At 48.2% G+C, this 16,632-nt stretch overlaps 1 protein-coding gene across 2 annotated transcripts in view; it reads right to left on the minus strand.

The window, feature by feature from the left end:
* Positions 1-552: 552 nt before the first annotated feature.
* Positions 553-16,632, minus strand: part of LOC139552853 (lysosomal proton-coupled steroid conjugate and bile acid symporter SLC46A3) — a 40,007-nt gene continuing 23,927 nt past the window's right edge. For both annotated transcript variants that reach the window (XM_071364950.1, XM_071364951.1), the window contains exons 4-6: positions 15,686-15,769; positions 13,238-13,394; positions 553-964 (exon numbers count right to left, since the gene is read on the minus strand). In XM_071364950.1, the coding sequence (XP_071221051.1) occupies positions 850-964; positions 13,238-13,394; positions 15,686-15,769 (356 nt within the window). In that variant the 3' untranslated portion in view covers positions 553-849. The remainder of the gene's footprint in view (positions 965-13,237; positions 13,395-15,685; positions 15,770-16,632) is intronic.

The raw sequence follows: 16,632 nt of genomic DNA on the forward strand, positions 1-16,632 counted from the left end.
TGGGTCGTGGCTGGGTCTTCCAGCATGACAACGACCCGAAACACACAGCCAGGGCAACTAAGGAGTGGCTCCATAAGAAGCATCTCAAGGTCCTGGAGTGGCCTAGCCAGTCTCCAGACCTGAACCCAATAGAAAATCTTTGGAGGGAGCTGAAAGTCCGTGATGCCCAGCGACAGCCCAGAAACCTGAAGGATCTGGAGAAGGTCTGTATGGAGGAGTGGGCCAAAATCCCTGCTGCAGTGTGTGCAAACCTGGTCAAGAACTACAGGAAACGTATGATCTCTGTAATTGCAAACAAAGGTTTCTGTACCAAATATTAAGTTCTGCTTTTCTGATGTATCAAATACTTATGTCATGCAATAAAATGCTAATTAATTACTTAAAAATCATACAATGTGATTTTCTGGATTTTTGTTTTAGATTCCGTCTCTCACAGTTGAAGTGTACCTATGATAAAAATTACAGACCTCTACATGCTTTGTAAGTAGGAAAACCTGCAAAATCGGCAGTGTATCAAATACTTGTTCTCCCCACTGTATATACTTTTTTAAAAACATAGTTAAACATGGCACATATTCACACATTGTATTTCCTTTAAAAATGTTTCTGGCCATGCTTATTAATGAAAGTACTTCCAAGGTTGTAAATAGGTGACACACGTGCTAATATTGCATATTTCCGAAAGGGCTTTATAGCAGAGCAGTTGACCTGAGGTAATCCTATCTCTCCGATGGCTTTATACTCAGAGGATTAAGAGTGTAGCTCTGTCTGTCAGAACAGACGTTGACACAGAGAGAGAAAAGAGAAAAGTGCACCAGTTTCCTGTCTTCCCACTCCGGGACTCCAGTCTCAGGTGAGGGGAGGATTGTCGTTCTCGTCCCCAGCGAGACCTTCCTCTCCAGGGATGAGGGCCTCCGTCTCCTTGGCCTCTTTACCTTCTTCCACTCCCAGCAGCCCCACACCCCTGGAGGACACAGAGACAGAGAGACAGAGAGAGACAAATCAAACCCAATTTTATTTGTCACATGCGCCGAATACAACAGGTGTAGACTTTACCGTGAAATGCTTACTGACAAGCCCTGAACCAACATTGCAGAGTTATAAAGTAAGAAAAGATTAGCAAATAAGAAAGAAAAGATATATAAGGAAATGAGGGGATAGCGAGGGGACAGGGAGGGGATAGCGAGGAGATAGCGAGGAGATAGCGAGGGGACAGGGAGGGAACAGGGATGGGATAGGGAGGGGACAGGGAGGGGATAGCGAGGGGACAGGGAGGGGATAGCGAGGAGATAGCGAGGAGATAGCGAGGGGACAGGGAGGGAACAGGGATGGGATAGAGAGGGGACAGGGAGGGGATAGCGAGGGGACAGGGGGGGGGATAGAGAGGGGACAGGGAGGGGATAGGGAGGGGACAGGGAGGGGACAGAGAGGGGACAGGGAGGGGATAGAGAGGGGACAGGGAGGGGATAGGGAGGGGATAGGGAGGGGACAGGGAGGGGATAGGGAGGGGACAGGGAGGGGACAGGGAGGGGACAGGGAGGGGACAAGGAGGGGACAGGGAGGGGACAGGGAGTGGACAGGGAGGGGACAAGGAGGGGACAGGGAGGGGACAGGGAGTGGACAGGGAGGGGACAAGGAGGGGACAGGGAGGGGACAAGGAGGGGACAGGGAGGGGACAGGGAGGGGACAGGGAGTGGACAGGGAGGGGACAGGGAGGTCATAGTGACGGGATAGTACCTAAGCAATGACACACCTGTCCAATGACACACCTGTCTAATGAAATGCCTAAAAGTGTGAAGTGTACAAAGCTGTCATCTAGACAAAGGGTGGCTACTTAAAGTGTTTAACACTTTTCTGGTTACTACATGATTCCATATGTGTTATTTCATAGTGTTGATGTCTTCACTATAATTATTATACAATGTAGAAAATAGTACAAATAAAGAAAAACCCTTGAATGAGTAGGTGTGTCCAAAAATTTGACTGGTACTGTGCATTACACACAGAAGAGAGAGAGAGGTGGTCATGGGTAGTGGCAGACCGGGACCCAAAAAATAATCTCAGGCATTTCTACCACAGCGGGCCATTATTTTAATGATAATTATGAGCAAATCAAACCACCCTAAAGTTAAAACAACGAGGCTAAAACTGGCCCAGTCCACGTCCCCTCCTGTCCCCTCGCTATCCCCTCGCTATCCCCTCCCTGTCCCCTCGCTATCCCCTCCCTGTCCCCTCGCTATCCCCTCGCTATCCCCTCGCTATCTCCTCGCTATCTCCTCGCTATCTCCTCGCTATCCCCTCGCTATCTCCTCGCTATCCCCTCCCTGTCCCCTCGCTATCCCCTCGCTATCTCCTCGCTATCCCCTCCCTGTCCCCTCGCTATCTCCTCGCTATCCCCTCGCTATCCCCTCGCTATCTCCTCGCTATCCCCTCCATGTCCCCTCGCTATCCCCTCGCTATCTCCTCGCTGTCCCCTCCCTGTCCCCTCGCTATCCCCTCCCTGTCCCCTCGCTATCCCCTCGCTATCTCCTCGCTATCCCCTCCCTGTCCCCTCGCTATCCCCTCCCTGTCCCCTCGCTATCTCCTCGCTATCCCCTCGCTATCTCCTCGCTATCCCCTCCCTGTCCCCTCGCTATCCCCTCCCTGTCCCCTCGCTATCTCCTCGCTATCCCCTCAATATCCCCTCGCTATCCCCTCGCTATCTCCTCGCTATCCCCTCCCTGTCCCCTCGCTATCCCCTCGCTATCTCCTCGCTATCCCCTCGCTCGCTATCCCCTCCCTGTCCCCTCGCTATCCCCTCGCTATCTCCTCGCTATCCCCTCCCTGTCCCCTCGCTATCCCCTCCCTGTCCCCTCGCTATCCCCTCGCTATCTCCTCGCTATCCCCTCCCTGTCCCCTCGCTATCCCCTCCCTGTCCCCTCGCTATCTCCTCGCTATCCCCTCGCTATCCCCTCGCTATCTCCTCGCTATCCCCTCCCTGTCCCCTCGCTATCCCCTCCCTGTCCCCTCGCTATCCCCTCGCTATCTCCTCGCTATCCCCTCGCTATCCCCTCGCTATCCCCTCGCTATCTCCTCGCTATCCCCTCCCTGTCCCCTCGCTATCCCCTCGCTATCCCCTCGCTATCTCCTCGCAAACCGTAAATACTAGATAACATTACAGCCGTGTCTGGGTCAGGTAAGATTTCATGTCAGGATGAAAATCAAACATCTCACCTTACTCATTGGTCACATGTCAACTCAAAACCTGTATGTTCACTAATGTTGCTGATACCTGATGCGGTACTGTTCAGTCATGTGACTGGTGACTGGGAGTAACATCCTATCATGGAAGTTTACTAAGCAGAGTTAACAGAGAGTTTGGTGGCAGTACAGGGGTAGCATAGGGGTAGTATAGGGGTAGTACAGGGGTAGTATAGGGGTAGTATAGGGGTAGTACAGGGGTAGCATAGGGGTAGTATAGGGGTAGTACAGGGGTAGTATAGGGGTAGTATAGGGGTAGTACAGGGGTAGCATAGGGGTAGTATAGGGGTAGTACAGGGGTAGTATAGGGGTAGCATAGGGGTAGTATAGGGGTAGTACAGGGGTAGTACAGGGGTAGTATAGGGTTAGTACAGGGGTACTATAGGGGTAGTACAGGGGTACTATAGGGGTAGTACAGGGGTAGTATAGGGGTAGTATAGGTGTAGCATAGGGGTAGTATAGGGGTAGTATAGGGGTAGTATAGGGGTAGTACAGGGGTAGCATAGGGGTAGTATAGGGGTAGTATAGGGGTAGTACAGGGGTAGTATAGGGGTAGTATAGGGGTAGTACAGGGGTAGTATAGGGTTAGTACAGGGGTACTATAGGGGTAGTACAGGGGTACTATAGGGGTAGTACAGGGGTAGTATAGGGGTAGTACAGGGGTAGTATAGGTGTAGCATAGGGGTAGTATAGGGGTAGTACAGGGGTAGCATAGGGGTAGTATAGGGGTAGTACAGGGGTAGCATAGGGGTAGTACAGGGGTAGTACAGGGGTAGTACAGGGGTAGTATAGGGGTAGTACAGGGGTACTATAGGGGTAGTACAGGGGTACTATAGGGGTAGTACAGGGGTAGTATAGGGGTAGTACAGGGGTAGTACAGGGGTACTATAGGGGTAGTACAGGGGTAGTACAGGGGTAGTATAGGGTTAGTATAGGGGTACTATAGGGGTAGTACAGGGGTAGTATAGGGGTAGTACAGGGGTAGTACAGGGGTAGTATAGGGGTAGTACAGGGGTAGTACAGGGGTAGTATAGGGTTAGTATAGGGGTACTATAGGGGTAGTACAGGGGTAGTATAGGGGTAGTACAGGGGTAGTACAGGGGTAGTATAGGGGTAGTATAGGGGTAGTACAGGGGTAGTATAGGGGTACTATAGGGGTAGTACAGGGGTAGTACAGGGGTAGTACAGGGGTAGTATAGGGGTACTATAGGGGTAGTACAGGGGTAGTATAGGGGTAGTATAGGGGTAGTATAGGGGTAGTATAGGGGTAGTACAGGGGTAGTACAGGGGTAGTACATGGGTAGCATAGGGGTAGCATAGGGGTAGTACAGGGGTAGCATAGGGTTAGCATAGGGGTAGTACAGGGGTAGTAGTATAGGGGTAGTATAGGGGTAGTATAGGGGTAGTACATGGGTAGCATAGGGGTAGTACAGAGGTAGTACAGGGGTAGTATAGGGGTAGTATAGGGGTAGTACAGGGGTAGTATAGGGGTAGTACAGGGGTAGTATAGGGGTAGTACAGGGGTAGTACAGGGGTAGTATAGGGGTAGTACAGGGGTAGTATAGGGGTAGTACAGGGGTAGTATAGGGGTAGTACAGGGGTAGTATAGGGGTAGTACAGGGGTAGTATAGGGGTAGTATAGGGGTAGTATAGGGGTAGTACAGGGGTAGTACAGGGGTAGTACATGGGTAGCATAGGGGTAGCATAGGGGTAGTACAGGGGTAGCATAGGGTTAGCATAGGGGTAGTACAGGGGTAGTATAGGGGTAGTATAGGGGTAGTACAGGGGTAGTATAGGGTTAGTACAGGGGTACTATAGGGGTAGTACAGGGGTACTATAGGGGTAGTACAGGGGTAGTATAGGGGTAGTACAGGGGTAGTATAGGTGTAGCATAGGGGTAGTATAGGGGTAGTATAGGGGTAGTACAGGGGTGGCATAGGGGTAGTATAGGGGTAGTACAGGGGTAGCATAGGGGTAGTACAGGGGTAGTATAGGGGTAGTACAGGGGTAGTATAGGGGTAGTACAGGGGTACTATAGGGGTAGTACAGGGGTAGTACAGGGGTACTATAGGGGTAGTACAGGGGTAGTACAGGGGTAGTACAGGGGTAGTACAGGGTTAGTACAGGGGTAGTATAGGGGTAGTACAGGGGTAGCATAGGGGTAGTATAGGGTTAGTACAGGGGTAGTATAGGGGTAGTACAGAGGTAGTACAGGGGTAGTATAGGGGTAGTACAGGGGTAGTACAGGGGTAGTATAGGGTTAGTATAGGGGTACTATAGGGGTAGTACAGGGGTAGTATAGGGGTAGTACAGGGGTAGTATAGGGGTAGTACAGGGGTAGTATAGGGGTAGTATAGGGTTAGTATAGGGGTACTATAGGGGTAGTACAGGGGTAGTATAGGGGTAGTACAGGGGTAGTACAGGGGTAGTACAGGGGTAGTATAGGGGTAGTACAGGGGTAGTACAGGGGTAGTACAGGGGTAGTATAGGGGTACTATAGGGGTAGTACAGGGGTAGTACAGGGGTAGTACAGGGGTAGTATAGGGGTACTATAGGGGTAGTACAGGGGTAGTATAGGGGTAGTACAGGGGTAGTACAGGGGTAGTACAGGGTTAGTATAGGGGTACTATAGGGGTAGCACAGGGGTAGTATAGGGTTAGTATAGGGGTACTATAGGGGTAGTACAGGGTTAGTACAGGGTTAGTACAGGGGTAGTATAGGGGTAGTACAGGGGTAGTATAGGGGTAGTATAGGGGTAGTACAGGGGTAGTACAGGGTTAGTATAGGGGTAGTACAGGGGTAGTATAGGGGTAGTACAGGGGTAGTATAGGGGTAGTACAGGGGTAGTATAGGGGTAGTACAGGGGTAGTACAGGGGTAGTACAGGGGTAGTATAGGGTTAGTACAGGGGTACTATAGGGGTAGTACAGGGGTAGTATAGGGGTAGTACAGGGGTAGTATAGGGGTAGTACAGGGGTACTATAGGGGTAGTACAGGGGTACTATAGGGGTAGTACAGGGGTAGTATAGGTGTAGCATAGGGGTAGTATAGGGGTAGTACAGGGGTAGTGTAGGGGTAGTACAGGGGTAGCATAGGGGTAGTATAGGGGTAGTACAGGGGTAGCATAGGGGTAGTATAGGGGTAGTACAGGGGTAGTACAGGGGTACTATAGGGGTAGTACAGGGATACTATAGGGGTAGTACAGGGGTAGTATAGGGGTAGTACAGGGGTAGTACAGGGGTAGTACAGGGGTACTATAGGGGTAGTACAGGGGTACTATAGGGGTAGTACAGGGGTAGTATAGGGGTAGTACAGGGGTAGTACAGGGGTACTATAGGGGTAGTACAGGGGTAGTACAGGGGTAGTATAGGGGTAGTACAGGGGTAGTATAGGGTTAGTATAGGGGTAGTACAGAGGTAGTAGAGGGGTAGTACAGGGGTAGTATAGGGGTAGTACAGGGGTAGTACAGGGGTAGTATAGGGTTAGTATAGGGGTACTATAGGGGTACTATAGGGGTAGTATAGGGGTAGTACATGGGTAGCATAGGGGTAGTACAGAGGTAGTACAGGGGTAGTAAAGGGGTAGTATAGGGGTAGTACAGGGGTAGAATAGGGGTAGTATAGGGGTAGTACAGGGGTAGTATAGGGGTAGTACAGGGGTAGTATAGGGGTAGTACAGGGGTAGTATAGGGTTAGTATAGGGGTACTATAGGGGTAGCACAGGGGTAGTATAGGGTTAGTATAGGGGTACTATAGGGGTAGTACAGGGTTAGTACAGGGTTAGTACAGGGGTAGTATAGGGGTAGTACAGGGGTAGTATAGGGGTAGTACAGGGGTAGTACATGGGTAGCATAGGGGTAGTACAGAGGTAGTACAGGGGTAGTATAGGGGTAGTATAGGGGTAGTACAGGGGTAGTATAGTGGTAGTATAGGGGTAGCACAGGGGTAGTATAGGGTTAGTATAGGGGTACTATAGGGGTAGTACAGGGTTAGTACAGGGTTAGTACAGGGGTAGTATAGGGGTAGTACAGGGGTAGTATAGGGGTAGTACAGGGGTAGTACAGGGTTAGTATAGGGGTAGTACAGGGGTAGTATAGGGGTAGTACAGGGGTAGTATAGGGGTAGTACAGGGGTAGTATAGGGGTAGTACAGGGGTAGTATAGGGGTAGTACAGGGGTAGTACAGGGGTAGTATAGGGTTAGTACAGGGGTATTATAGGGGTAGTACAGGGGTAGTATAGGGGTAGTACATGGGTAGTATAGGGGTAGTACAGGGGTACTATAGGGGTAGTACAGGGGTACTATAGGGGTAGTACAGGGGTACTATAGGGGTAGTACAGGGGTAGTATAGGTGTAGCATAGGGGTAGTATAGGGGTAGTACAGGGGTAGTGTAGGGGTAGTACAGGGGTAGCATAGGGGTAGTATAGGGGTAGTACAGGGGTAGCATAGGGGTAGTATAGGGGTAGTATAGGGGTAGTACAGGGGTAGTATAGGGGTAGTACAGGGGTACTATAGGGGTAGTACAGGGGTACTATAGGGGTAGTACAGGGGTAGTATAGGGGTAGTACAGGGGTAGTACAGGGGTAGTACAGGGGTAGTACAGGGGTACTATAGGGGTAGTACAGGGGTACTATAGGGGTAGTACAGGGGTAGTATAGGGGTAGTACAGGGGTAGTACAGGGGTACTATAGGGGTAGTACAGGGGTAGTACAGGGGTAGTACAGGGGTAGTACAGGGGTAGTATAGGGGTAGTACAGGGGTAGTATAGGGTTAGTATAGGGGTAGTACAGAGGTAGTACAGGGGTAGTACAGGGGTAGTATAGGGGTAGTACAGGGGTAGTACAGGGGTAGTATAGGGTTAGTATAGGGGTACTATAGGGGTACTATAGGGGTAGTATAGGGGTAGTACATGGGTAGCATAGGGGTAGTACAGAGGTAGTACAGGGGTAGTAAAGGGGTAGTATAGGGGTAGTACAGGGGTAGAATAGGGGTAGTATAGGGGTAGTACAGGGGTAGTATAGGGGTAGTACAGGGGTAGTACAGGGGTAGTATAGGGTTAGTATAGGGGTACTATAGGGGTAGCACAGGGGTAGTATAGGGTTAGTATAGGGGTAGTACAGGGGTAGTATAGGTGTAGCATAGGGGTAGTATAGGGGTAGTATAGGGGTAGTACAGGGGTGGCATAGGGGTAGTATAGGGGTAGTACAGGGGTAGCATAGGGGTAGTACAGGGGTAGTACAGGGGTAGTATAGGGGTAGTACAGGGGTACTATAGGGGTAGTACAGGGGTAGTACAGGGGTACTATAGGGGTAGTACAGGGGTAGTACAGGGGTAGTACAGGGTTAGTACAGGGGTAGTATAGGGGTAGTACAGGGGTAGCATAGGGGTAGTATAGGGTTAGTACAGGGGTAGTATAGGGGTAGTACAGAGGTAGTACAGGGGTAGTATAGGGGTAGTACAGGGGTAGTACAGGGGTAGTATAGGGTTAGTATAGGGGTACTATAGGGGTAGTACAGGGGTAGTATAGGGGTAGTACAGGGGTAGTATAGGGGTAGTACAGGGGTAGTACAGGGGTAGTATAGGGTTAGTATAGGGGTATTATAGGGGTAGTACAGGGGTAGTATAGGGGTAGTACAGGGGTAGTACAGGGGTAGTACAGGGGTAGTATAGGGGTAGTACAGGGGTAGTACAGGGGTAGTACAGGGGTAGTATAGGGGTACTATAGGGGTAGTACAGGGGTAGTACAGGGGTAGTACAGGGGTAGTATAGGGGTACTATAGGGGTAGTACAGGGGTAGTATAGGGGTAGTACAGGGGTAGTACAGGGGTAGTACAGGGTTAGTATAGGGGTACTATAGGGGTAGCACAGGGGTAGTATAGGGTTAGTATAGGGGTACTATAGGGGTAGTACAGGGTTAGTACAGGGTTAGTACAGGGGTAGTATAGGGGTAGTACAGGGGTAGTATAGGGGTAGTATAGGGGTAGTACAGGGGTAGTACAGGGTTAGTATAGGGGTAGTACAGGGGTAGTATAGGGGTAGTACAGGGGTAGTATAGGGGTAGTACAGGGGTAGTATAGGGGTAGTACAGGGGTAGTACAGGGGTAGTACAGGGGTAGTATAGGGTTAGTACAGGGGTACTATAGGGGTAGTACAGGGGTAGTATAGGGGTAGTACAGGGGTAGTATAGGGGTAGTACAGGGGTACTATAGGGGTAGTACAGGGGTACTATAGGGGTAGTACAGGGGTACTATAGGGGTAGTACAGGGGTACTATAGGGGTAGTACAGGGGTAGTATAGGTGTAGCATAGGGGTAGTATAGGGGTAGTACAGGGGTAGTGTAGGGGTAGTACAGGGGTAGCATAGGGGTAGTATAGGGGTAGTACAGGGGTAGCATAGGGGTAGTATAGGGGTAGTATAGGGGTAGTACAGGGGTAGTATAGGGGTAGTACAGGGGTACTATAGGGGTAGTACAGGGGTACTATAGGGGTAGTACAGGGGTAGTATAGGGGTAGTACAGGGGTAGTACAGGGGTAGTACAGGGGTACTATAGGGGTAGTACAGGGGTACTATAGGGGTAGTACAGGGGTAGTATAGGGGTAGTACAGGGGTAGTACAGGGGTACTATAGGGGTAGTACAGGGGTAGTACAGGGGTAGTATAGGGGTAGTACAGGGGTAGTATAGGGTTAGTATAGGGGTAGTACAGAGGTAGTACAGGGGTAGTACAGGGGTAGTATAGGGGTAGTACAGGGGTAGTACAGGGGTAGTATAGGGTTAGTATAGGGGTACTATAGGGGTACTATAGGGGTAGTATAGGGGTAGTACATGGGTAGCATAGGGGTAGTACAGAGGTAGTACAGGGGTAGTAAAGGGGTAGTATAGGGGTAGTACAGGGGTAGAATAGGGGTAGTATAGGGGTAGTACAGGGGTAGTATAGGGGTAGTACAGGGGTAGTATAGGGGTAGTACAGGGGTAGTATAGGGTTAGTATAGGGGTACTATAGGGGTAGCACAGGGGTAGTATAGGGTTAGTATAGGGGTACTATAGGGGTAGTACAGGGTTAGTACAGGGTTAGTACAGGGGTAGTATAGGGGTAGTACAGGGGTAGTATAGGGGTAGTACAGGGGTAGTACATGGGTAGCATAGGGGTAGTACAGGGGTAGTACAGGGGTAGTATAGGGGTAGTATAGGGGTAGTACAGGGGTAGTATAGTGGTAGTATAGTGGTAGTATAGGGGTAGCACAGGGGTAGTATAGGGTTAGTATAGGGGTACTATAGGGGTAGTACAGGGTTAGTACAGGGTTAGTACAGGGGTAGTATAGGGGTAGTACAGGGGTAGTACAGGGGTAGTACAGGGGTAGTACAGGGTTAGTATAGGGGTAGTACAGGGGTAGTATAGGGGTAGTACAGGGGTAGTATAGGGGTAGTACAGGGGTAGTATAGGGGTAGTACAGGGGTAGTATAGGGGTAGTACAGGGGTAGTACAGGGGTAGTATAGGGTTAGTACAGGGGTACTATAGGGGTAGTACAGGGGTAGTATAGGGGTAGTACATGGGTAGTATAGGGGTAGTACAGGGGTACTATAGGGGTAGTACAGGGGTACTATAGGGGTAGTACAGGGGTACTATAGGGGTAGTACAGGGGTAGTATAGGTGTAGCATAGGGGTAGTATAGGGGTAGTACAGGGGTAGTGTAGGGGTAGTACAGGGGTAGTATAGGGGTAGTATAGGGGTAGTACAGGGGTAGCATAGGGGTAGTATAGGGGTAGTATAGGGGTAGTACAGGGGTAGTATAGGGGTAGTACAGGGGTACTATAGGGGTAGTACAGGGGTACTATAGGGGTAGTACAGGGGTAGTATAGGGGTAGTACAGGGGTAGTACAGGGGTAGTACAGGGGTACTATAGGGGTAGTACAGGGGTACTATAGGGGTAGTACAGGGGTAGTATAGGGGTAGTACAGGGGTAGTACAGGGGTACTATAGGGGTAGTACAGGGGTAGTACAGGGGTAGTATAGGGGTAGTACAGGGGTAGTATAGGGTTAGTACAGGGGTAGTATAGGGGTAGTACAGGGGTACTATAGGGGTAGTATAGGGGTAGTACATGGGTAGCATAGGGGTAGTACAGAGGTAGTACAGGGGTAGTAAAGGGGTAGTATAGGGGTAGTACAGGGGTAGAATAGGGGTAGTATAGGGGTAGTACAGGGGTAGTATAGGGGTAGTACAGGGGTAGTATAGGGGTAGTACAGGGGTAGTACAGGGTTAGTATAGGGGTACTATAGGGGTAGCACAGGGGTAGTATAGGGTTAGTATAGGGGTACTATAGGGGTAGTACAGGGTTAGTACAGGGTTAGTACAGGGGTAGTATAGGGGTAGTACAGGGGTAGTATAGGGGTAGTACAGGGGTAGTACATGGGTAGCATAGGGGTAGTACAGAGGTAGTACAGGGGTAGTATAGGGGTAGTATAGGGGTAGTACAGGGGTAGTATAGGGGTAGTATAGGGGTAGTACAGGGGTAGTATAGGGGTAGTACAGGGGTAGTACATGGGTAGTATAGGGGTAGTATAGGGGTAGTACAGGGGTAGTATAGGGGTAGTACAGGGGTAGTATAGGGGTAGTACAGGGGTAGTATAGGGGTAGTACAGGGGTAGTATAGGGGTAGTACAGGGGTAGTATAGGGGTAGTACAGGGGTAGTATAGGGGTAGTACAGGGGTAGTATAGGGGTAGTACAGGGGTAGTATAGGGGTAGTACAGGGGTAGTATAGGGGTAGTACAGGGGTAGTACAGGGGTAGTACATGGGTAGCACAGGGGTAGCATAGGGTTAGCATAGGGGTAGCATAGGGTTAGCATAGGGGTAGTACAGAGGTAGTACAGGGGTAGTACAGGGGTAGTACAGGGGTAGTACAGGGGTAGTACAGGGGTAGTATAGGGGTAGTATAGGGGTAGTATAAGGTTAGTATAGGGGTAGTATAGGGGTAGTACAGGGGTAGTATAGGGGTAGTATAAGGTTAGTATAGGGGTAGTATAGGGGTAGTATAAGGTTAGTATAGGGGTAGTATAGGGGTAGTATAAGGTTAGTATAGGGTTAGTATAGGGGTAGTATAGGGGTAGTATAGGGGTAGTACAGGGGTAGTATAGGGGTATTACAGGGGTAGTATAGGGGTAGTACAGGGGTAGTATAGGGGTAGTATAGGGGTAGTATAGGGGTAGTACAGGGGTAGTATAGGGGTAGTATAGGGGTAGTATAGGGGTAGTATAAGGTTAGTATAGGGGTAGTATAGGGGTAGTATAAGGTTAGTATAGGGTTAGTATAGGGGTAGTATAGGGGTAGTATAGGGGTAGTACAGGGGTAGTATAGGGGTAGTACAGGGGTAGTATAGGGGTAGTACAGGGGTAGTACAGGGGTAGTATAGGGGTAGTATAGGGGTAGTACAGGGGTAGTATAGGGGTAGTATAAGGTTAGTATAGGGGTAGTATAGGGGTAGTATAAGGTTAGTATAGGGGTAGTATAGGGGTAGTACAGGGTTAGTACAGGGTTAGTACAGGGGTAGTATAGGGGTAGTATAGGGGTAGTACAGGGTTAGTATAGGGGTAGTATAGGGGTAGTATAGGGGTAGTATAGGGTTAGTATAGGGGTAGTATAGGGGTAGTATAGGGGTAGTATAGGGGTAGTATAGGGGTAGTACAGGGGTAGTATAGGGTTAGTATAGGGGTAGTATAGGGGTAGTACAGGGGTAGTACAGGGGTAGTATAGGGGTAGTACAGGGGTAGCACAGGGGTAGTACAGAGGTAGTACAGAGCTAGTATAGGGGTAGTATAGGGGTAGTACAGGGGTAGTATAGGGGTAGTACAGGGGTAGTATAGGGGTAGTACAGGGGTAGTATAGGGGTAGTATAGGGGTAGTACAGAGCTAGTATAGGGGTAGTACAGAGGTAGTATAGAGGTAGTACAGGGGTAGTATAGGGGCAGTATAGGGGCGGTATAGTAGTAGATAATACTCACGCTAGCATTGCCAAGGGGATGACACAGAGTCCAGCAGACAACAGGAAGCAGAATCCAGGGTACCAGTTTACCGTGGCAGCGTAGAGACTACTGAACACAGCTATCGCCACACTGATGCTCACACTGTCCAGGCATGCCAAGCACGCAAACAACGCTCCTACACACGCACCACACACACACACAGAAGAAGACAATACACTGTCAGATAAAGAAGTTTAAAGCCACATTAAAATACTTTAGCCTAACGTTGTGAGACAGAAGGAGTACACCTCTTCTGTTATGTCACCATGTCATAATGGTTGCCTTGCTTCCACATTATTGCCGTGAGTTCCATGGTTGCCATAGCGTCGTGAGGTAGCCTAGGCAGAGAGCTCTGTAAATATTGTACATATTTTATTGTTTTTTTAGTGTTGTTTTTATAATTGTATATTTGAATCAACTTTTTTGGTTTTTGATAACTTGTTGATAGATTGACTGTAATATCTGGCGGTGACTCACGAAATTGTAGGACTGATTATGACATTATGATATTTTATTCGTCTTAGCTAGCTTGCTAATATGATTTGAATGATGCAAGCAATACCAAATCAACAGCATCGGTTTTGCCCCAGTTCCGAGAGGAAGTGGACTGCGGTGTCAGGGGATGCAGAGGCTTGCTTCGTAGGAGGCTTTTCTGAACCCCTGCCGAGGTGTGGTGGTCTTACTGGAGCATTTACAGTCGCAACCAACATTACCCAGGTGGTTGCTACATTTCAGTAGTGGACGATCCAGCCTAGCTACGGAGGAGGCACAAAGCCAGGCTCGTTCCACATCAAAAAGAGGATTTCAACACCCACCTTGTCAGATTGTTCTGAAATGGTTTCTGTTTCTAGAAACAGATAAGACTAGCATTCCTGCAACATTATTTTGTGGAAATTTAATTTGGTCTCTAAGCTAATTGATTGCATCGAAATTGACCATTTTACCAGGCCCGTCTCTCACACGTCTACCTCCCAACCTGTACCATATTCATTTATTAATTTAACCTTTATTTAACTAGGCAAGTCAGTTAAGAACAAATTCTTATTTTCAATGACGGGGAACAGTGGGTTAACTGCCTTGTTCAGGGGCAGAATGACAGATTTTTACCTTGTCAGCTCGGGGATTCGATCTAGCAACCTTTACGGTTACTGACCCAACGCTCTAATCACTAGGCTACCTGCCACCCCATAATATATCTCACCTTCTCTCAATATACAGAACTGCTTATTATCTAAAGCTGAGGAAGACGATCGCCCAACAACTGTCAGATCCCTACATTGGTAAGTTGTTTTTTGTTGTTGTTTATTTTGTTTTTAATGAGACTGAGATTGAAATCACTATATAAAATACATGGAGAGGATTATTATTATTATTGTGTCCGTGTGGGAGAGGGAGGCTTGAGGAAGAGCCCTTCAGATACAGCGCTCTAACAATTAATATTTAAATAAATAGTTAAGACATTTCAGTCCTACTAGTGTCTGTGTTTTCATGGTCTCCACTCTAGTTCCCTGCAGCTAATCTGAGAGTATGCTCACCAGAGATGGCTTGAGCTGACAAATGAGCTAAAGACTGCATTACATAGACAAGAATGTGTTTCACTAGAGATAGATAAGGAGTAGAACAAGCCCTCAGTGTCTCAAAATCATCCTTGCAACTGGGAAACTAAGCCAGGGTGGGGTTAAGACAACGACCCTGTGCAGATAACGACCGGATGAACCCAGAGAGGCATATGATGCCACTCTGCATGAGGGGGGGTTGAACCAACCATGACGAAGCATTCTTAGTATCAGCTATCTGACTCTGCATTTGTGTAAAGGTTAGGTTACTTGGTCCAACAATCAAAAGTGGGGGTCTCGACCTGCCTCATTATTGCAATAATTAATCAATATTAAATAAAGATGATTGTTTGAAGAAATGACAAAGTCTCTCTCAGTATGATTTTACACGACACCAGACAAGGGCCATGTGACCAGACAAGGGCCATGTGACCAGACAAGGGCCATGTGACCAGACAAGGGCCATGTGACCAGACAAGGGCCATGTGACCAGACAAGGGCCATGTGACCAGACAAGGGCCATGTGACCAGACAAGGGCCATGTGACCAGACAAGGGCCATGTGACCAGACAAGGGCCCTCCTCTCTGGTCTAACAACCTCTGTTTAAACAAACCATTGCTCAGCAATGCTAGGATGGCTTACATGCGGCAAACTCATTCCCCAGAGGGCCGAGTGTCTGCGGGTTTTCGCTCCACCCTTGTAATTAATTGATGAATTAAGTCACTAATTAGTAAGGAACCCCCCCCTTATTTGGTTGTCTAGGTCTAATTGAAAGGAAATACTACACAACCGGAGCCCTTTCGTGGAATGAGTTTGAAGGCATTAGTTATTCAGTTTAACTAGCAAACTAAACATGTCCAAAACACTCACCCTGCTCGTTCTTTGATACGATCTTTGACATCATGGATCTCAGCACGGGGAACGGCATGATAGCCAGCAGCATTGGAAGCCTCACTGAGGAGAACAAACATACAATATAAACAAAGAGAGAGAGACACACAGAGAGAGACCCCACAGACACAAACAAACCCCATAGAGCCACAAGACAGCAACACAATTACACCCAACCAAATCATGAGAAAACAAAAAGATAATTACTTGAGACATTGGAAAGAATTTAACAAAAAACAGAGCAAACTAGAATGCTATTTGGCCCTAAACAGAAAGTACACAGTGGTAGAATACCTGACCACTGTGACTGACCCAAACTTAAGGAAAGCTTTGACTATGTACAGACTCAGTGAGCATAGCCTTGCTATTGAGAAAGGCCGCCGTAGGCAGACCTGGCTCTCAAGAGAAGACAGGCTATGTGCACACTGCCCACAAAATGGAAACTGAGCTGCACTTCCTAACCTCCTGCCAAATGTATGACCATATTAGAGACACATATTTCCCTCAGATTACACAGACCCACAAAGAATTTTAAAACAAAATCCAATTTTGAAAAACTCCCATATCTATTGGGTGAAATACCACAGTGTGCCATCACAGCAGCAAGATTTGTGACCTGTTGCCACAAGAAAAGGTCAACCAGTGAAGAACAAACACCATTGTAAATACAACCCATATATATGTTTATTTATTTTCCCTTTTGTACTTTAACTATTTGCACATAATATGACATTTGTAATGTCTTTATTCTTTTGGAACTTTTGTGAGTGTAAAGTTTACTGTTGTTTTTTTAATTTATTGTTTATTTCACTTTCTATATTGCTTTGGCAATGTAAACATATGTTTCCCATACCAATAAAGCCCATTCAATTGAAATTCAATTGAGAGAGGGTTAACATCACATGATTGACTCGCTGGGTTCTCAA

The sequence above is a fragment of the Salvelinus alpinus genome, chromosome 24 (genome assembly GCF_045679555.1).
Source record: "Salvelinus alpinus chromosome 24, SLU_Salpinus.1, whole genome shotgun sequence".
NCBI lineage: Eukaryota > Metazoa > Chordata > Actinopteri > Salmoniformes > Salmonidae > Salvelinus > Salvelinus alpinus.